Raw genomic sequence first — 22820 nt, forward strand, 5'->3', positions numbered from 1 at the left:
TCACAGCATTTTCTCATAACGGACCCTAAAAGGGAGGGATGTCCTCTTTGCATTTTCCCTGTCTTTGCCAATCTTTGCGGGGACAGACGATATGGTTGTGATATAAAATCAGCGCTTTGACAGTAGTATGGCCAAAATCTTAAAGTGTACTAGGGAGCAGCTCGGCAATTTATCACCCAAATAGTCACGTCCGGGGCCACCTACCATGGGTGCGTGGTGACAATATCCTAGCCGGTGGAGGACAGATGCAGGGGAAAAGTGAGAGGGGACAAGTTCAGCTGCCTGGTGACACCCCTTGAGCTATGGAGCAAAGGGGTGTAAAGCTAGGGAACATCTCGTTTATCTCCACATGGGGAAGTTCTGATGATGGCCATCTACTGTACATATAGACAGAAGGTGCCGGTTGAGTGGGATAATACTTCCCACATGTGGTTCTATTAAAAAAGCCCTCCCATCAAAGTTTTTATCCCCGTAATATATTGCAACCATCATATTATAAAGCACTGTGTACTTACAATTGCTCACTTTGTTTTTCTACCCAGATCATTCTTCTCTTTTCTCTGCTCTATGTAGAAACGGGAAGTCTTTTTCCTGTATGAATCAATCCCCTCTTCACCTCCTGACGTAGTTGCTCCCTCCTGCCAAGGACTCTTGCAGTGATGACTCCTACCGGAAAAAGAGACTTCCTGTTTCTTCATAGATCTTAGAAGGATTCACCTAGTCAGTTTTTAATAATGTGATTCTATAGACCTAATGACAAAGAAGAATTATCTGAGTAGAAAGTCAAAATGAGCAATTGTAAGTACACAGTGCTTTATAATATGATGACTGCAATATATGAAGAGGATAAAAACTTTAATGGAAGAGCTTCTTTAAATTTGAGAACACGAGATTGTCACCTGACTTGGCTCACATCTGCTACAATTTCCTAGCATTACTATGCATTGATTGTCTTGGGAAATCCATTTTGCTTTATGTATTCCTTCCCAGAAATTGCTGCTAATGTTTTTGAGATTACTGATATTTTTTTTGTGTGTATGAATTATATTCTCTGCTCTGAACAATTTTAACATTATTGTATACATTTAAAGCAAATGTTCAAATACTCATATTTATTAATATTTGAAAAAAGTAATCTGCAATTCTGACCCCAGTAACCTATGTCATCAGCACAAATTGTCATGACTCTGTTGACGGGTGTCCCGGGACCAGGGGCTCCTTCCCAGTCCTTAATGCTAGGGAACACCCTAGCGCAAAATGCTCCCTGGATTACTTCTCATGGTGAACATACCAGGGCCACGTACCTTGCCTTAACTCCTGAATCTGCCCTCACTCTGCACCCTTCCCCCACCCAGGGAAGAGGAGAGTAGTAGCGTACCGTAGTTCACTATGCCAGCCTAACAAGGTAATACGAACAGGGATAAAACAAAATCCCAAACATAAAAATATACTCACACACGTGTAACAGAGGAATGCATCGGGGAGTGGAGGATGGGGTTAAACCAGAGTAGGAGAAGAAACACAATTATCACACACTCAAAACCTAGAAACAGTCACAGATAAATCCACCAAATGCTTTTCTTCAATAATAACCCGAAAAAACATCCAGCCTTGCAGCATAAGCTAACTCTGACAGTGAGTGCTAGCCAGGACCCAGATTATATAGGAGATGGGAGTGGCTAATAGTGTACAGCTGAGTCGAAACGCTTCGGGAGCTCTTAACAGAGCAGATTAACCCCTGCAGTGCATAAGTAAATTTACACCGTTTTAAAAAGGTGAAGTGCTTGTTATAAGTGCAGGAGTAGGAGAAATCAGACATTGCAGTCTTCTGGCTCCTCTCTGTTGAGGTAAACACATGACACAAATACTATATCAGATAAATCCTGTGTCATATCTCTAGTGGTGGATATGTAGTTATATTCTTGTACATAGGAACAGTATTATGGTAGTTATATTCTTGTACAAAAGGAGCAGTATTATAGAAGTTATAATGTGTACATAGGAGCAGTATTATAGTAGTTATATTCTTGTACATAGGGGGCAGTATTATAGTAGTTATATTCTTGTACATAGGAGCAGTATTATAGTAGTTATATTCTTGTACATAGGAGCAGTATTATAGTAGTTATATTCTTGTACATAGAGGCAGTATTATAGTAGTTATATTCTTGTACATAGGTGCAGTATTATAGTAGTTATATTCTTGTACATAGGAGACAGTATTATAGTAGTTATATTCTTGTACATAGGGGGCAGTATTATAGTAGTTATATTCTTGTACATAGGAGACAGTATTATAGTAGTTATTTTCTTGTACATAGGAGCAGTTTTATAGTAGTTATATTCTTGTACATAGGATCAATATTATAGTAGTTATATTCTTGTACATAGAGGCAGTATTATAGCAGTTATGTTCTTGTACATAGGTGCAGTATTATAGTAGTTATATTCTTGTACATAGGGGCAGTATTATAGTAGTTACATTCTTGTACATTGGGGCAGTATAATAGTTATATTATACAAAGGGGCAGTGTTAATTGTTATTATACATAGGTAGTTTGTAGTACATGGGGTCTTTTTATAGTAGTTATATTCTTGTACATAGAGGTGTTATAGTAGTTACTATTCATGTAATTTGATAATTTTAGTCTTTTACATAGGGGTTAGTTAGTATTATAGTAGTTATATTCCTGCCGTTGGGTGGCAGTTTTCAATCACTTATTTTTGTCTGAGGTGGTCAGCATTACTGTAGTTATGCTCTTGTCCTTGTGATGTGATTGAATCTTGTGAATGTATTTTACAAGCTCTGAATTTTGTTAAACAGCAATGTGTAAGTGAGGATACCTGCAATGTACGGTATGTAGAAATTCTTTTAGCCACTAGGTGGCACTAGTTCATTTGCATTTTCTAATTTGTTCCTACCAGGAAATGAACTATATTTGTGTATTTTGTATCAGTAGCTCTATATATAGACAAATGTACAAATTTGCCGGCTTTGTATTGAAGCTGTGTCTTTCCTCCGCATCTCAAGCTCAATAAGAAGCATTGATTAAAATCTCAACAGATGTGACCCACATCCGACCTGGCCAGCTGTTAGGGTTGTGTCAAGTGGAATGGTCTGCATTCATTGACACTGACAGGAGATTGTATTTCCTTTAATAAAATTGTTGTCGTTAGATGATGATCCTATACGTCAGTGTTTGGTACCCAGTGGAGGGACCCCCCACCAATCTAATATTCATATATGTAGACTGTATAACATAATTTGGGTTATGTGCACACGGTGAGTATTTTCAGCAGATTTTCAGCACCAAAAACCAGGGAGTTGGCTGGATAAAATGCTGCTTAAAATGTGTATTTTTGTGTGTATTTTTTATGTTTTTTAAGTGTTAAAATCCTGAAAGAATAGACCTGCTGCAGATTTAAAAAAAAAAATAAATGCTTTGACTCAAAACTGCAAGGAAAAAAATAAGCAAGCGTGTGTTTTTCAGATCCCTGAAATCTCATTCACGCTGCTTTCATTTCATGGCAAAAAAAAACGCATTGTGTCAACAATCCCCTTTAAGCAGCTGTCCTGTTGGATTCACTTTAAATGTGTTGTCTAATCAAAAGTGCACCTTTTTATATTGATAATCTACCCTTAGGTCTTCAGTAGCCGATCAGTGGGGATCCATCACTCGCCACCAGCATAATTAGCTTTTTATCAGCTCAGGCAGCAGACAAATGTAGGTTTGCCAGGTGTTTGACCCCTACTGATCTAATATTGATGACATCTTCTAAGGATATCAAAATAGCGGATAACACCTTCAACACATTATATTGTGGGTTTGATGTGAAAAATGTAAAGTGTTGCAGAATATCTTTGCGCTATAGAAATAAAAATTATTAGGCCTCAGTCACATCAGCGAATAAATCAGACGAGTGCAGTCCGATTTTTTTTTTTTTTTTTTTTTTTTAAATCAGATTACACTTGTACTACTGCTATTCAATTAGTTCTGGTCTGCAATTTTTTTCCGAGGTGGAATCTGGATAAGAAAAAAAAATTGCAGCATGCTTCGATGGACTGCTTGTATCGGACGAGACTCAACAATACAAGTCAATGGGTGCGAGAAGAAACGGCTGGCGCATGGACCGTGCATGTGTCATCAGTTTTTCTTTCTCACACACATCTCAAAGGAACCAGGAAATGTGATCAGTCAAGTACAGTAAATTCACAGCCAGAACCATCAGAATAAGATAGATAGGTATAGATTAGATATGTATATGTATAATTTCACAAGCCCCCTACATATATTAAACTTGCACCCTTTAGTGCCTTTCACGTGGCACTAAAGGATGCTTAGCCTTATTTAACCTATTAAATAAATAATTTATAAAAAAAAAACTTTATGAGCGGTCACCCATATATTTAATAACCAGCTAAGCGAAAACAGACAACTGTGACTTGTTCTTATTATTCTGGTTAGGGCCCAATAACCATGGAGCTTCCCATCTTATTATTAGCTTACAGCTGTCTGCTTAGCCTTTACTGATTATTAAAAAGGGGAGACCATACAAAAATGATGTTTGCCTCCCCCTATTTTTAATAACTAGCAAAGGCTAAGCAGATAACTTCAGACTGATAATAGGCTGGGAAGTTCCATGGATATTGGCCCCTTCCCAGCCTAATTAGACCAACCCTCAGTCACGCCATAAATTCCACATCCATTAGATGAGCCCATTCTGGCGTTTAGCCTTGGCTCTTCCCAATTACCCTGGTATGGAGGCAATTGGGGTAATGGGATAGTGGGGTTGATGTCAGCAGCTGGGGCTGACATCAAGCCTTGGGGCAGCGTGAGAGCCAGATTGATGATCCGTAATGCTACCGCTCATTATTCTGGCTCTCGTGCTGCACCGCTTTAAACCCCGCAGCTGTGAACTATGCTAACCTTACTGATGTGTCCTCTCGTCACAGCAGTTGGAGCACAGCATGAGAACTGACATTGCCTGCTGATCTAGTCTATGGAGAGTTCTCTAAATAGAGCTCCATACACTGGACTGAGAAAACTGAGATTGTCGTGGGACCTCCATTTGGATTACGGCAGACAGGTGTGTATTTTTTTTTTTTTTTTAATAAATAGATGAAAGAGAGAAGTTGTTGGGGAGTGATTCTTACAAATAAAGGACTTTTGCGTGTCTTTATTTCTTTTGACTATGGGTTTGACCGACACCTCTCCATTGTTAACCACAGGGCTTGATGTTGGTGCCAGCAACCACACCGTGGAAATTGCTAAGAACTGAGGTTAATCGTCAGAATTGGTGCATGTAATGGATGAACCATTTCTGGGGTGGCTGAGGGCTGGTCTCATTAGGCTGGGAAGGGGCCAATATCCATGGACCTTCCAAGTCTACACTGTGTTCCAAATTATTATGCACAAAGAGTTTAGGAGTGATAAGGTTAGAATTTTTTTGTTTGTCATTTAAACTCATTGATGGTGATGTGTGTCAGGGCTCTTTATATCACTGAAAGCAATTGCAGATACCTGTGCAAATTAGTTTGGCAGATGTGTCCAAATAAAGGCAAGACTACTTAAGAAGGCTGTTCCACATTATTAAGCAGCCTACATTTTTTGCCAAAATGGGAAAAAAAAAAGGATGTGTCGGCTGCTGAGAAGCAACAAATTGTGGAGTATTTAGGTCAAGGCATGACTACAATCAACATTGCCAAGACACTTCATCGTGATCATTGCACAATCAAGAAGTATGTAGCTGATTCCCAGCACACACGTGTGCGTGCTGATAAGGAAAAATTCAGGACTCTTTCCAACAGGCAATTGTGTAAGGTTAAAAGAGCAGCTGCAAAAATGCCTTGTCATAGCAGCAGACAAGTTTTTGAAGCTGCTGGTGCCTCCAACGTCCCCAGAACAACAAGATGCCGGGTCCTTCAGAGGTGCAAAGCCATCCTGTCGACCATCTCTATCCACTGCACACAAGCAGAAACGGCTCCAGTGGGCCAAAGGATGCATGAAGACTGACTTCCAAACTGTTTTGTTCACCGATGAGTGCCGTGCAATGCTCGATGGTCCAGATGGATGGAGTGGAGGATGGCTGGTTGATGGACACCTCATGAAAACACGGCTAAGGCGCCAACAAGGAGGAGGTGGAGTAATGTTTTGGGTTGGAATCATGGGGAGAGATTGTCGGCCCCTTTATGATCCCTGAAGGGGTAAAGATGAACTCCATAATCTATGTGGAGTTTCTAAAACAACACTTCCTGCCATGGTTCAAGAGGAAGAACCGTGCTTTCCGCAGCAAGATCATTTTCATGCATGATAATGCACCGTCTCATGCTGCAAAAAACACATCTGCATCTCTGGCTGATATGGGCATAAAAGAGGACAAACTTATGGTGTGGCCACCATCTTCCCCTGACCTCAACCCCATTGAGAACCTCTGGAGCATCATCAAAAGGAGTGTCTATGATGGCGGGAGGCAGTTCAGATCTAAGCAACAGCTCTGGGAGGGGATTCTGTCCACATGCAAAACAATTGAAGCAGAAACCATACAAAAAAGAGTTCAGAAGCTTCTTTCGAACAAGGGGTCCTATGTGCAAATGTAACATAACCTAGAATAAAGTTTTCACTTGAAAACTGTTTGTTTTCATTTTGTAATAAGCTGATAATGCTTATAACTTCACAATTGACCATTTTTTTGTTCAAAATAATAAAAAAAAAAAGGTTGAAAACTCTGCTGTGCATAATAATTTGGAACATGCATTTTGAGTGTTTATTTTTTTTTTTAAAAAGATACTGTTTTCATAGGCAGTTTGTTCCAAAACATTGCAATTATACTAGAATAGTAGATGACTGGAAAATAACAATGACTGCAATTCAGATAGGTAATTTAGAGAAAATATGAGGAAATATTATTTGCATAATAATTTGGAACAGTGTATTAATATCAGCCCACAGCTGTCTGCTTTGACTTTGCTGGTTATTAAACAAAAGGGGGACGCTACGCCATTTTTTCATTTATGAGCTAAATACATGTACAGTAAACTACGCACACGGCACTCACGGATCTCTATCTATTGTATTTATCTATACTGTATCTGTATATAAGATTACTTTATTCGTTTGTAAATAGCTTTAAATTAGAGAATTACAGTATGTAAAAGATTGTTAAAAACGCATTGCATATGGATTGCATACGCACGTCATATGGACGATAGGTGAGAGAAATTGCATTGTACTCGCATGATGCTCATCTTACTTTTCTGGATCGGAGATGAGTGCGAGAACTTGATATTATAATTTCCTGCAGTGTTTAAGTAGACCCTAATATGACTCAAGGGGCAGGAACTGCCGTTGAGGGGCCAGTCCCAAAGTTTATATTAGAGACTTCTGTGTAGGGAGGGGAGGGTCTGACCGTTTTGTTTTCTGCCTTTATTAGTATCTGTCGTTTCATGTTCTTGTTTATAGCAGATCGGGCCTGCGATGACGTGAAGCTCTAATAAATACAATCCGTCATCTCTGCTCTGAACATGGTCGTCACAGGTCACCGCTCAGTTCCTGGACTCTGATTACTGGAAGATCAAAACTCAATATGAATGAGGCTGACAAAACTAAAGGGCATTGTCACTTTAAAAAAAATAAAGTCTCAACTTCATCTTGTTAAGTCAGCTACAGGTATCGCTTACCTGCTGTATAGGTGATAATTGTTAGATTGGGTCCCCTACCTCCAGGGCTGTATTTGATTGTCATGTACCCCCACATACAGCCTGCACCCCCTTGTGTACCCTGTATCCACATATGTACCCCCATATGTACCCTGCACCCCCTTGTGTACCCTGTATCCACATATGCACCCCCATATGTACCCTGCACCCCCTAGTGTACCCTGTATCCACATGTACCCCAATATGTACCCTGCACCCCTTAGTGTACCCTGTATCCACATATGTACCACCATATGTACCCTGCACCCCCTAGTGTACCCTGTATCCACATATGTACCCCCATATGTACCCTGCACCCCCTAGTGTACCCTGTATCCACATATGTACCCCCATATGTACCCTGCACCCCCTAGTGTACCCTGTATCCACATATGTACCCCCATATGTATCCTGCACCCCCATATGTACTCCCATATGTACCCTGCTCCCCCTTGTGTACCCTGTACCCTCATATATACTATACCCCACATATACCCTGCACTCCCACATGTATCCTGCACCTCTCGTACCCCCACACACAGTCTGCGATCCCATGATGTACCCCTGTTCCATAATTACCTGTCACCATTGCCTCTTCCTACCCGGGAACACACCTAATCACTCGTAATCTGAAGCATGGCCCCATCCTTAAGTCATTTGGGCATGACGACATCACAGGTGCTTCCCCCATGGTTTTTCTTCTTCCATCGGCGCATGGAGCTGATCGATGCCCCCCTGCCCCATCCCGAAAAAAAGTGTACACAGAAAGCAGCCAATCAGTGGTGTGGGCGGGGTTACACAGGGCTCAGCATTCTGAGCTCTGCTATATCCACAGCAGAAAAAAACACAGGGATTTTATCAAAACTGCACCAAGCAGCTCAGTAAGTGATACATCACTGGAATCAGGGTCTCTGCTCTTATATCATGCTGCTCTCAGATTACATGGCAAAAACCTGGTGACAGATTCCCTTTGAGAGGAGAGGAATTATGATAACAGGTAAATTGCACAGCTTCTTGCTTTTCGAATCCCTGTAATTTGACCCATATGGGAACATGGAAATAACACTTTTTTTTTATTTTTAAATACAGTATTTTTTATGTGCACTTGCTGTGTATGACTCTAAGAAACCCTGGGCAATTTATGTCAGAATGTGTTTGAGATTATCCCAAAGATTACACTTTATAATCTGTAACAATTGGGTGGAACAGGGCCGCACTGCAGATGGGAAAAGCATCTGGTGTGAGCATGCTGGATAAAGGCCAGGTGTAACGCTGCAGCCAATCCTTTCCTTCCTTACAGGGTAGCGGCACGTTTATATGTATGACTTACATAGGAATTCCTTCACTAAAGAATCCTGTCATCTGACTCTTATTTCCACTTTAGAATGTTTTAAAATGATTGACCTCCTTTCTGGGTATTTTTTTCTTTTACTTCATATATTTCGGGCTAAAAATCCTTTTTGCACTTTGGTTTAATTAAACATTTTGCACTGTTTGGCTTATACAGGCTCTTTGTTTCCTGACACTTTCAACCTTAATGTGGTCACAAATCAGCTGAGAAGAGTTCAGGAAAGGAGAGTTATAAGAGTTACCAGCCTGCTGTCAGGAGGTCATAGCGGCTGACTGATAGTTTCTTAGTTAACTCATTCTGCAGCCAGCAATACAGAGGCTATATGGTGCAAAATTATTTTGTAATAAAACCCGATTGCAAAAAATGATGTTTAGCCAAAAATTCATGCATTAAAGTACATTTAAAAAAAAAAAATAAAAAAATAGTTCCCCAAAAATTTTTTTCTCCTCTGAACATGTACAGTATATTGTGTACTTTCTGAGATTCCTAAAAGTTTCATACAGATTTGTATTCACTAATGGATTATCAACACTTTACCTAGAGCAGTAAATGCAGGGGGTGGAGATATTATCCTGTTTCGCCATTTACATTTTTGGAATGCCCAAAGCAGTGCAGAGTGTTTAAGGAAAAGTGTGCTAAGGTAAGAATGTTATTGAGAACAGGTCTGCTTGTGATGGAGCCCTGCCATCAAGTACTGTACGTAAGGCTAGTAAGCCCCATAGATGTCCTGATGATGAGCGATCACAGGGGCAGTATTATCAAATGACAGCCGAAATATGGGATTGATCACTGCAGCACAGAGTATTTAAGAAGCGGAGGGTGTAGATCTTGAAACAGGGCTATATTCAGAAAAGTCAGTTTTATAATGAGAGGAGATACTGAGCCCTGGATGCGGTCATGGATTAGGAATCCGTAGTCAATGCCTGGTCCACAGCAGCACAGAGGACTTCAGGAGATGAAAGTTCTGATCTTGTTGGAGGTGGTCACCTGTCCGCACATGTGATAATGGCACAGAGGCATTGTCCTAATGGACGGAGACAGGAGAGGATTATCAGGATTGCCCCCGTAAAGCATTAATATGAGGCTCTCACAATATAATCTCTAAAGGCTGACTTTCCTATGTATAATCTATGGGCCTCAATTATCAAAACTGCCTAAAAAAAACTAAGAAAACGTTAGTTGTCGCAAATAGGTCTCCATTTCCCGCTCTGGTGAAATGAGGGTTAATCTGCAATCCAGTGCCATAGGCTCTGAGACCCTTTTCTGTTGTTTATTGGTGGGATGCAGGGTGTGAGACTTTGCAGTCATCGCTGACCGGGTCAGACTTGGTAGCGACAAATTGTATAGAAGAGGTGAAGAATCGCACCCAGATGTCAATGTACTCAGCTATTTCCCGGTGGATTAACAGAGGGACGGCACAATGCTGGGTTCTAAGAAATGATGCTACAAGACTGCAGTGCTGATGAAGCTTGTATGTATGTATAGTGCTATCCGGGATCCAGCACCGCCGCCGTGCCGGTATCACCTGGTCACAGGCAGCAAAGTCACAACAGTCTGACATTTCCCAGAGCGACGTCTCATGGAAAACTGCCCTGATCTGTTCCAGGAGCCGTCTCCGATCTCACAGGACCAGGAATGGATTACATTGCATTAGTAAATGTTCAGAAACGGAGATGTGACCGGAGGAGCGGACACATCATTCCCCTCCTGTGCAATGGCCTCTCTGAACAACGAGTCCTAAGTGACCTTCACTTCTGCCTCATAGATCTCCCCAGAGATCCAGCCAAAATACCAGAATAAATAGCAGACCCCACTAGAGTCAATGGGGTCCATTCTGCCCGCTGTGTGATACATCCAGAACAGACGATCATTTTTATTGTTCGGCCTCAATTTATCTATACGTTTTCTTTTCTTTTGATTGTTTTGGGTGCTGATAGTTTTCTATGTTTTATATATATATTTTTATATATTCCTTATTTAGTTAAGATAGTATGTGCATTCATCCAGGAAATTATTCTACAGAACAAAAGTGCATCTGTCTCTCTATCTTTGTCTCTTTCTCTTTATCGCTCTCTGTCTCTGTTGGTCTCTATTTATCTTTCTATCTGTCTGTATCTAATTATCTCTCTATCACGTTATCCCTCTATCTGTCTGTCTATCTTTATCTCCCTCTATGTATGTCTCTTTCTTTGTCTGTCTGTCTCTGTTTATCTATCTATCTATCTATCTAAAAATCAAAAAAGTTAAAGAGGCACAAAAAATAACAAGTAGGGTGCAAGGCCCTCCCCCAGGCAAGTAGCAAACCATATGTAGAGATTCAAAAAAATGGAGGCAGCACACCGTTCAAAGTGAAAAATAGAAGAGTTTCTGTATAACAGCCCACCATGGCGACGTTTCGGCTCACACTGAGCCTTTCTCAAGCTTGAGAAAGGCTCGGTATGAGCCAAAACGTTGCCGTGATGGGCTATTAAACAGAAACTCTTCTATTTTTCTCTTTGAACGGTGTGCTGCCTCCATTTTTTTTAAATCTATGTTTCTATCTATCTATATATCCATTATCTACCGAACTATCATCTGTCTGTCTCTATCTTTTTCTATGTGTCTCTATCTCTTTATCTGTCTTTCTTTTATTTCTACTGTATTTGGCTTTATCTCTATCTGTCTCTATCTCTATCTCTTTATCTATCTCTATCTCTTTATCTATCTCTTTATCTATCTGTCTCTTGATTTCTATCTGTCTCTCTTTCTATCTGTCTCTTTCTATGTCTCTTTCTATCTGTCTCTTTCTATCTGTCTCTCTTTCTATCTGTCTCTCTTTCTATCTGTCTCTCTTTCTATCTGTCTCTCTTTCTATCTGTCTCTCTTTCTATCTGTCTCTCTATCTGTCTCTCTTTCTATATGTCTCTCTATCTGTCTCTCTTTCTATCTGTCTCTCTTTCTATCTGTCTCTCTTTCTATCTGTCTCTCTTTATCTCTGTCTCTCTTTATCTCTGTCTCACTCTTAACTCTCTATCTCTGTCTCTAACTCTTTATCTGTCTCTTTATCTATCTCTTTATCTATCTCTATCTCTTTATCTATCTCTTTATCTGTCTCTATCTCTTTATCTATCTCTATCTCTTTATCTATCTCTATCTCCTTATCTATCTGTCTCTCTTGATTTCTATCTGTCTATCTCATTATCTATCTGTCTCTCTCTTTATCTCTATCTCACTCTTAACTCTCTATCTCTGTCTCTAAGGGTACCGTCACACAGTGCCATTTTCATCGCTACGACGGTACGATTCGTGACGTTCTAGCGATATCGTTACGATATCGCAGTGTCTGACACGCAGCAGCGATCAGGGATCCTGCTGAGAATCGTACGTCGTAGCAGATCGTTTGGAACTTTCTTTCGTCGCTTGATCACCCGCTGACATCGCTGGATCGTTGTGTATGACACCGATCCAGCGATGTGTTCGCTTGTAACCAGGGTAAACATCGGGTAACTAAGCGCAGGGCCGCGCTTAGTAACCCGATGTTTACCCTGGTTACCAGCGTAAACGTAAAAAAAACAAACAGTACATACTCACATTCCGGTGTCTGTCCTCCGGCGTCTCAGCTTCTCTGCACTGTGAGCGCCTGCCGGCCGGAAAGCGAGCACAGCGGTGACGTCACCGCTCTGCTTTCCGGCTATGGTGCTTACACAGTGGAGAGAAGCAGAACGCCGGGGGACAGACACCGGAATGTAAGTATGTACTGTTTGTTTTTTTTACGTTTACGCTGGTAACCAGGGTAAATATCGGGTTACTAAGCGCGGCCCTGCGCTTAGTAACCCGATGTTTAAACCTGGTTACCCGGGGACTTCGGCATCGCTCCAGCGCCGTGATTGCAAAGTGTGACCGCAGTCTACGACGCTGGAGCGATAATCATACGACGCTGCGACGTCACGGATCGTGCCGTCGTAGCGATGAAAATGGCACTGTGTGACGGTACCCTTACTCTTTCTGTCTCTATCTTTATCTATCTCTCTATCTGTCTCTATCTCTTTATCTATCTGTCTCTTTATTTCTATCTCTCTATCTCTTTATCTCTATCTGACTCTTATCTCTTTATCTCTGTTTCTAACTCTTTATCTGCCTCTATGTACGTTTCTGTTTTTCTATCTACCTATCTATCTTTAAAATATCTGCTGCTTTATTTAATTATTTAATATATTTTATTTTCTCTATTTTCCATTTTTTTCTCTCCTTTTTTCCTTCTATACTCTTACCTTAGTGTGGTGCTGTTTGGCCAGGGCCGTTCACTCATGTCGCAGAGTTGCACTATGGCAGGTGGCATTTTTAACTGACAGTAGCTATAAATGGCAGACGGGCTAATTATTTTGGCCGTCACTGACCTTTCTGTGACAACCTAAAAGAAAACAAAATATTTTGTTGCATCCAGCGTTGGCTCAATGAATATTCTTGGAGGTTAATCTTTTTCATCCTCTGCCATGAATAATAGATTTCCCTTCTATTATTACACTTTACAGCTTAGATTTTCGGTATAGATATTGGATGATGATGGGTGGGTGAGATAATCTGCGGATACGCAGACCATTGTTCCATTCAGTTTAATGCTGACTCCTTGTCTGCAGTGTTCTCGGGTTACGTGCCATTTCTGGACTTGTTTTTGTCTTTATTATAGGCCACACTTCCATAGAAAAGGATTTTTTGGGAAACTGGATACTGCATATGGGGAAACTCTCCATCTAAACAAACGTTCCAAGCTTTAGCTATACATAGAATCTGAAATAGCTTTGTAAATCTTTTCCTTTCCTTATCAGGATTTCTCATTAAAAGGAATCTATCAGCAGGTTTTTGCTATGTAATCCGAGAGCAGCATAATTTTTAGAGCTGATAGCGATTTCAGGGTTGTGTCACTTATTAAGCTGTGTGCTGTTGTTTCCATTCAATAACAGTTTTATCACCAGAAGATTATCACTACAGGACTGCAGCTCCTGTGAGCCCTGGTCTGACCACGCCCCCTCCTCTGATAAGCTGCTCGCTGTCAATAGACAATGTACACATAAAGCTGTGGTGTAGGCGGGTGCAGCTTTCTGAGCTGAGCACTGCTACAACTAAGAACTCTATTATTATTTTTGTTTACCTTTAAGTATGTTTTTATTGAAAATGTTTGTGGAATTAAGTAAAGAATATGACAAACAATGAAATCAGGGCAGCGTTTTTTTAAACGCTTAAAATGGTTATTTACGATTGAAGGGAATCGGTCAGCAGGTTTTTGCTACCTCATCTCAGAGCAGCATAATATAGGCAAATAGACCCTGAATCCAACAATGGATGACTTAGTTTACTGGATGCAGCAGTTCTGACACTAGAGTTCTTTGATTTCCCATAAAGCAGAGCTCAGAAAGCCTACCCCGCCCACACCAGGCTCTCCATTTACATTGTCTATAGACAATGAGCTGCTAATCACAGGGGGGGCGGAGTCAGGATAGCTTGTATGACCTGATGTAGTGCATACAATGATAATCACCAGGTGATAAAACCTTAATTATAAGTAAACACCACACAACCTGACATGGGACACTTCCATGAAATCTGTGTTTCAACCCCTACCTCATGCTGTCCTCAGATTACATACCAAAAACCTGCTGACAGATTCCCTTTAAAATTAAAATAGTCTGCTGGTGTAAAAAATAAACGTTTGTAGACTCTGGGTTTCCATGGGGGAAAAAAAAAAACTAGTGGGCATCCTACTAATTTCTGCCTTTAACCAAACATAAGCAACCTCTCCCCAAAATCCTCAGCATTTTCTCAGTGTCTGCATGGTGTAGATACTCAAATTTAAATGGACTGTGTCAGCACAGAATTAATTACTTGTTTTCTGTCTGTCTCTGCCCTTGTCTGACTTAATAAAGCCAGAGTTGTTTAAAGCAAATAAGTGGAAGATGCACTTAAATGTTTGGCCACGTCATGGTGCACCGAGCGCCTGTGCTTGGTTTGATCAGTCATTTTGTGCTGACGGATTCCCTTTAATATTATGTCATTTCCAGGAGTTCCTTTCTCCTACCACCAACAAGGCCTTATGATGTCAGACTATCAGGAAGACTGCTGGCATTCATCATATACAGTTGTGGCCAAAAGTATTGACACCCCTGCAATTCTGTCAGATAATACTCAGTTTCTTCCTGAAAATGATTGCAATCACAAATTCTTTGGTATTATTATGTTCATTTAATTTGTCTTAAATGAAAAAACACAAAAGAGAATGAAGCAAAAAGCAAAACATTGATCATTTCACACAAAACTCCAAAAATTGTCCAGACAAAAGTATTGGCACCCTCATCCTAATACTTGGTTGCACAACCTTTAGCCAAAATAACTGCGACCAACTGCTTCCGGTAACCATCAATGAATTTCTTACAATGCTCTGCTGGAATTTTAGACCATTCTTCTTTGGCAAACTGCTCCAGGTCCCTGATATTTGAAGGGTGCCTTCTCCAAACTGCCATTTTTAGATCTCTCCACAGGTGTTCTATGGGATTCAGGTCTGGACTCATTGCTGGCCACCTTAGAAGTCTCCAGTGCTTTCTCTCAAACCATTTTCTAGTGCTTTTTGAAGTGTGTTTTGGGTCATTGTCCTGCTGGAAGACCCATGACCTCTGAGGGAGACCCAGCTTTCTCACACTGGGCCCTACATTATGCTGCAAAATTTGTTGGTAGTCTTCAGACTTCATAATGCCATGCACACAGTCAAGCAGTCCAGTGCCAGAGGCAGCAAAGCAACCCCAAAACATCAGGGAACCTCCGCCATGTTTGACTGTAGGGACCGTGTTCTTTTCTTTGAATGCCTCTTTTTATCTCCTGTAAACTCTATGTTGATGCCTTTGCCCAAAAAGCTCTACTTTTTTCTCATCTGACCAGAGAACATTCTTCCAAAACGTTTTAGGCTTTTTCAGGTAAGTTTTGGCAAACTCCAGCCTGGCTTTTTTATGTCTCGGGGTAAGAAGTGGGGTCTTCCTGGGTCTGCTACCATAACAGTCTCTTTTCATTCAGACGCCGACGGATAGTACGGGTTGACACTGTTGTACCCTCGGACTGCAGGGCAGCTTGAACTTGTTTGGATGTTAGTCGAGGTTCTTTATCCAACATTCACACAATCTTGCGTTGAAATCTCTTGTCAATTTTTCTTTTCCGTCCACATCTAGGTATGTTAGCCACAGTGCCATGGGCTTTAGACTTCTTGATGACACTGCGCACGGTAGACACAGGAACATTCAGGTCTTTGGAGATGGACTTGTATTGTAGCCTTGAGATTGCTCATGCTTCCTCACAATTTGGTTTCTCAAGTCCTCAGACAGTTCTTTGGTCTTCTTTCTTTTCTCCATGCTCAATGTGGTACACACAAGGACACAGGACAGAGGTTGAGTCAACTTTAATCCATGTCAACTGGCTACAAGTGTGATTTAGTTATTGCCAACACCTGTTAGGTGCCACAGATAAGTTACAGGTGCTGTTAATTACACAAATTAGAGAAGCATCACATGATTCTTCGAACAGTGCCAATACTTTTGTCCACCCCCTTTTTTATGTTTGGTGTGGAATTATATCCAATTTGGCTTTAGGACAATTCTTTTTGTGTTTTTTCATTAAAGACAAATTAAATGAAGATAATAATACCAAATAATTTGTGTTTGCAATCATTTTCAGGAAGAAACTGAGTATTATCTGACAGAATTGCAGGGGTGTCAATACTTTTGGTCACAACTGTAGGATGAATGAACACAATCATTTGGTTGAATGTGGTTCACTTGTGCACTGTTATGGCATTTCCACCTGAAATGTTTAGTCTACGCACATGTCTGGTCTAGGCGACGTTCACGTCTTCGTATCGGAATTCCGTGGTCTGTTCTATACTTGGAACCAACAAATGGAATTCATATCCAAAACTTATGTATTGCAAAACTGGTGCCAGTGGAAGCATGAGGACCCTGTTGGCTATTATGGGGTCTGTCTGGTTTCCGTTACTTGTCAGTTTTAGCAACGTAACAAAAGGTGCATCATACTGAAGGTTTTTTTGTTGTTCTATGAACTAACATACAGTCATGGCCAAAAGTATTCACACCCCTGCAATTCTGTCAGATAATACTCAGTTTCTTCCTGAAAATGATTTCAAACACAAATTCTTTGGTATTATTATCTTCATTTAATTTGTCTTAAATGTAAAAACACAAAAATAATTGTCCTAAAGCCAAATTGGATATAATTCCGCAACAAACATAAAAAAGGGGGTGGACCAAAGTATTGGCACTGTTCGAAAAATCATGTGATGCTTCTCTAATTAGTGTAATTAACAGCACTTGTAACTTACCTGTGGCACCTAACAGGTGTTGGCAATAACTAAATCACACTTGCAGCCAGTTGACATGGATTACAGTTGACTCAACCGCTGTCCTGTGTCCTTGTGTGTACCACATTGAGCATGGAGAAAAGAAAGAAGACCAAAGAACTGTCTGAGGACTTGAGAAACCAAATTGTGAGGAAGCATGAGCAATCTCAAGGCTACAAGTCCAACTCCAAAAACCTGAATGTTCCTGTGTCTACCGTGCGCAGTATCATCGAGAAGTTTAAAGCCCATGGCACTGTGGCTAACATACCTAGATGTGGACAAAAAGGAAAAATTGACAAGAGATTTCAACGCAAGATTGTGTGGATGTTGGATAAAGAACCTCGACTAACATCCAAACAAGTTCAAGCTGCCCTGCAGTCCGAGGGTACAACAGTGTCAACCCGTACTATCCGTCAGCGTCTGAATGAAAAGGGACTGTATGGTAGGAGACCCAGGAAGACCCCTTGTTCTTATCCCGAGACATAAAAAAGCCAGGCTGGAGTTTGCCAAAACTTACCTGAAAAAGCCTAAAACATTTTGGAAGAATGTTCTCTGGTCAGATGAGAAAAAAGTAGAGCTTTTTGGGCAAAGGCATCAACATAGAGTTTACAGGAGAAAAAAAGAGGCATTCAAAGAAAAGAACACGGTCCCTACAGTCAAACATGGCGGAGGTTTCCTGATGTTTTGGGGTTGCTTTGCTGCCTCTGGCACTGGACTGCTTGACCGTGTGCATGGCATTATGAAGTCTGAAGACTACCAAGAAATTTTGCACCATAATGTAGGGCCCAGTGTGAGAAAGCTGGGTCTCCCTCAGAGGTCATGGGTCTTCCAGCTGGACAATGACCCAAAACACACTTCAAAAAGCACTAGAAAATGGTTTGAGAGAAAGCACTGGAGACTTCTAAGGTGGCCAGCAATGAGTCCAGACCTGAATCCCATAGAACACCTGTGGAGAGATCTAAAAATGGCAGTTTGGAGAAGGCACCCTTCAAATATCAGGGACCTGGAGCAGTTTGCCAAAGAAGAATGGTCTAAAATTCCAGCAGAGCATTGTAAGAAACTCATTGATGGTTACCGGAAGCGGTTGGTCGCAGTTATTTTGGCTAAAGGTTGTGCAACCAAGTATTAGGCTGAGGGTGCCAATACTTTTGTCTGGCCCATTTTTTGAGTTTTGTGTGAAATGATCAATGTTTTGCTTTTTGCTTCATTCTCTTTTGTGTTTTTTCATTTAACACAAATTAAATGAAGATAATAATACCAAAGAATTTGTGTTTGCAATCATTTTCAGGAAGAAACTGAGTATTATCTGACAGAATTGCAGAGGTGTCAATACTTTTGGCCATGACTGTATAACAGAACCCAGATAGACCCCGTAATAGTCTATAGGACTCTTCTGCTTCCGTTTGGATGACTTACCTTTTGGACATTATTGCCGATTGTATGTTCCTAGAATGGAACAGATACAGAATTCCTGAACGCAGATGTGATCCCGGCCTGTACTCATCTTCTGTTATTGCTGTTGGAATAAATTGACAACTGGGTGTTACCATACTCTGACATCCAATCAGTGCTGACCATGTAGTGACCTTTTGATAAGGGGGGGATGGCAACACCCAATTGTCATTTTATTAATACGTTAATTTTGTGAATTTGTAAATGACAAAGCACAGATGTCAGAAGAGCTGCCGGGTCCTATTCAAGAATTTATTTTTACATAAAATAGAAATGTTTATGTATCCTCCCCACCCCCTCACTGGTTATCGCTGGCCTGTACTACCTGCCCTCGTCACACCGGAGATTGCCAGAAGTACTCATACACCAAGACACAGCTCGTGACCCGTCTCCCCAGTGGCCAACTGAGCGGTTGTCTCCGGCCATGTAGAGTGTTTTGAGGCTGGCCCCAGAAAGCACAGATTGGGGAAGGGGGGGGGGGGGGGGGGCAACAATAATTTATATTCTCTGGACAATGCCTTTAAAATTGGAGCAACATTTTAAAGGGCTTGTCAACTATTCGACATTTTCTAATTATTGGGTTCTGGAAAGTGTGAAAAATCGATATTCGGCTCCTGATTAGGCGTGACACACCTGTGTATTCAGTGCTGTCTCCCCTGCCAGTCTCTTGGCATCAACATCCAGCAGGAAAAATGGTGTTGCATCAGCTCAGATGAAATGTGCATGCTGCAGCCAATCAATGGCCGTTGATTAGCTGCAGCGTCCACATGATGCCTTCACTGGATGTTGATGCCAGAAGGCTGGCAGGGGGACACAGCACTGAGTATGGAGGGGCACCACCGTTCTGGGAGGTTTCTTTTTTGGGGGGCTCTTTTTCACCTCCCTTGACCCATTAATAAAAGATTGTTCTGTAGTGGACAACCCCCTTTAATATCCAATTGACAACAAATTGTTTTTATAGAGCTCTAGCTTTCATCGAAAAAACTATATCTGAAGGCTTTTCTCATTAGGAAACAGCCCAAAATCTGATATTTGTAAAACTAGTATTTTAGTATCTGACTCCTATTGGGAGGGGGTTTGGGGCAGAAATGTGTATATATTGTGATCTTGTCCTAATGCTCATTCATTTTGGCAAGACATGTTGGTAAACTCAACCTGACACATGTCCATAAAACGTGATCCTGCTTAGGCTCAGTGTCCTCGGTATTTGGTCAATCCTTAAACATTGCAGAAGGGTCATCAATGGAAATAATCAGATTGGTGTCACTTTCTCACTTTTTATAATACGAATGGCAAACGTTTCCGGATTGTTATTTTCTAATTGTTTTTAGCTGCAATACCAGATTCAGCCTTTAGACCAGAGTGGCACTGTTTCTGGAAACAAAATTAGACACTTTTTCCAATTCTGCATATCTTTAAAGAAGTATGGTACTTCTAATAATTTTCCCCTAAACTTGTGTAGTGTCAGTGTGTTAATATGCTCACCGATCACAGTTTTCACCAGTATCCAGCACCATTCCGCTACTTTTCAGAGTGACGTCACCGCTCTTCAGACTCACTGGATCACTCTCCAGAAGTGGCTTTCACAATGTAAATCTTTGGAGCGTCAAAGTGGCTCCATAGATTTACATTCATACATAGAGCAGTGTCATCTGGAGAGTCGCAATTGCCGTCACATGACTCAGAAGAGGAGGTTGCCTCCGGAATGTACATATACTTGGCCAAATGACCATACCATTGTCGTTCTCCCTACTGACGTGTGGGATCTTACTATTGATTGTGTAGTTATTGGGTATCTTTTTTTTTTTCCAGATTTTGAAGTAATACTTCCTATACTTCCCATTCAGTTTAAGGGCTCATTGACTCATCCAATTTTCCACAAGAAAAATGAACTGATTAGCCAGGTCCGAGCCAGGTCCGAGCCAGGTCCGAGCCAGGTCCGAGCCAGGTCCGAGCCAGGTCCGAGCCAGGTCCGAGCCAGGTCCGAGCCTGGTCCGAGCCTGGTCCGAGCCTGGTCCGAGCCTGGTCCGAGCTTCATTCGTTTTACTCACACATGGCGAAATTTAAAAAAAAGTTTCTCCACCTTCTCCTTTCTGACAGTCTGCGAAAATCCAATTTTTTTTTTCACTGACCCACAGACTTGCATTGCCGATTTTTGATCCGACCCTCAGATCAAAATCACAATTTTCCAGGGAGCTCTTGGTCTGAGAAAAATCATGTACATACGAATGACCCCATAGACTGTAACAAGTATGAGTGCTCTCTGTGAAAAAAACACGGATTGCACTCGTATGTAATAATCGAATGTCTGAATTAGGCCTTAGAAAGAACCTGCAACTCTACAACTTGCAATGCAAAAATAGTCTATAATTGTTTTTCCCACGTGTTCAATTTACTCTATAAATGTTACTGTTTATATGATATAGTATTAAAAGTAGCCACTAAGAGAGCGAGGTCTAAATCTGCCCGGTCCGTTACAACCTATGTGTGCGTGTGCATATATATATAATATTCATTAATCACACAGTGTATTGTGTTTTCTAACAAGAGCCACTTTCCGCATCAACAGTTCAAATACATGGTCCTGGCCAAGATCCAAGCTGATAGAAATACAGCAGCAAGGTATAGATCAAGTTGCACAATTTTAACTCTTCCCAGGCTGTCATATTTGCAAATCTTGCTCTTGCTGGGAAAGAAATTGACCTGCGCTCGGTATCTGCCCCTTTATTTCAGGCACCGGTCTGTAACGACATGTGAAAATGCACGGAGCTGTATACATTTCGGTGACACAGCAGGTAAATAGGGTGCCGAGCTGCCAACCACAACAATAGGCGTCCTACACAAATTCTCCGCTAGAGGAGAAGGCACAGCGTTTTCCCCTTTACTTAATAATGAACCGATGGGGGCATTCGGTACAGTTGACTGGATACCTAATTGACTTAAAGAGACATGTGAAGCTCCCAGTATCACCACAGGAGCTGTGAGCTCCGGACTCCAGAGGTCGACTTGGCTGTTGAAGAAGGAACATCACAGACGGAGATCTCAGCAGCATGCAGAAGACCCTGGGATCTCCAGCACAGAGCCTCTTACGTGCCTTCTCCGAGGATTTCTATCGGCCATATATCCAGCTTCAGTCATTCACGTCAGCTTTGTAGATTTTTTGGAATCTTGCTAAAAAAAAAAAAAAGTTTCACTTTTTTGTTGTTGTTCGTATTACGATGTTGCGTTTTGTCTTTGAGAGGAGCTGTTTTTGTTGTTTTTGAGTATTTTTTCTTCTTTTTGCCACAACTGCTCTATCATAAAGATGGGACCAGGAAAGTGCCGTTTTTCTATTCCCCGGAGAGATTGGTTTTGAAGAAGATTAAAGGAGCTCCAGTGCTTTTTTTTTTCTCCCAAAGATCAGATAATGCTTTTATAATATCCGTATCCTCTCGGTTTAACCTTGCAGTTGCCTTCCACAAATAGGAAAAAAAATAGAGGAAATAAAGGATCTCGTATGTTTTAGCCTTGCCAAGTCACCGGCAAAAGACCATCGCAGAGTAACTTCTCCCCTCCAAGGGTAACTACTAAGTATATTGGAGAGCTGCAAAAAGGAGACAACGCCATGCAGGTTTCATTCGCTTGTTCGGAGCACAGTTTAAAAAGTCGGAGTGCGGATGATAGACTGAGCCGGCAAAATGTCAGTAGCCCAAGCCTTGGAGCCAGGACAAGATTCCGAGCCGTGGCAATGGTCGCTCGGAGCCTGGGACATCTGTCAGTGCAAAATGTGCCAGCCCCTAGTGAAACCAGCTTGCGCCAGCCCGGAATGAAGTATAGGTATGGGCAGGGGTGGGAGGGAGTGGTTGGTATTGGATTAATCTCTGTCAATTTATTAATTCATTCCTGTATTTACTGATGTAAAGAGCTGAATTTTTCACTTTACTCTTACGACACGAGCGATCAGACATCAA

At 41.3% G+C, this 22820-nt stretch overlaps 1 protein-coding gene across 8 annotated transcripts in view; it reads left to right on the plus strand.

The window, feature by feature from the left end:
• Nucleotides 1-22820, plus strand: part of KCNAB2 (potassium voltage-gated channel subfamily A regulatory beta subunit 2) — a 206215-nt gene that overhangs the window by 115522 nt on the left and 67873 nt on the right. Inside the window, exon 1 of one of the 8 annotated variants that reach the window (XM_077250370.1) lies at nt 22381-22686. The exons of 6 other annotated variants lie outside the window; for them this stretch is intronic. In XM_077250370.1, coding sequence (XP_077106485.1) covers nt 22475-22686 — 212 coding nt within the window. In that variant the 5' untranslated portion in view covers nt 22381-22474. Of the gene's footprint in view, nt 1-22380; nt 22687-22820 lie in introns of those variants that run through there. One more of the 8 variants, XM_077250371.1, reaches the window with a different exon arrangement.

The sequence above is a fragment of the Ranitomeya variabilis genome, chromosome 4, assembly GCF_051348905.1.
Source record: "Ranitomeya variabilis isolate aRanVar5 chromosome 4, aRanVar5.hap1, whole genome shotgun sequence".
In the NCBI taxonomy this organism is placed as follows: Eukaryota; Metazoa; Chordata; class Amphibia; order Anura; family Dendrobatidae; genus Ranitomeya; species Ranitomeya variabilis.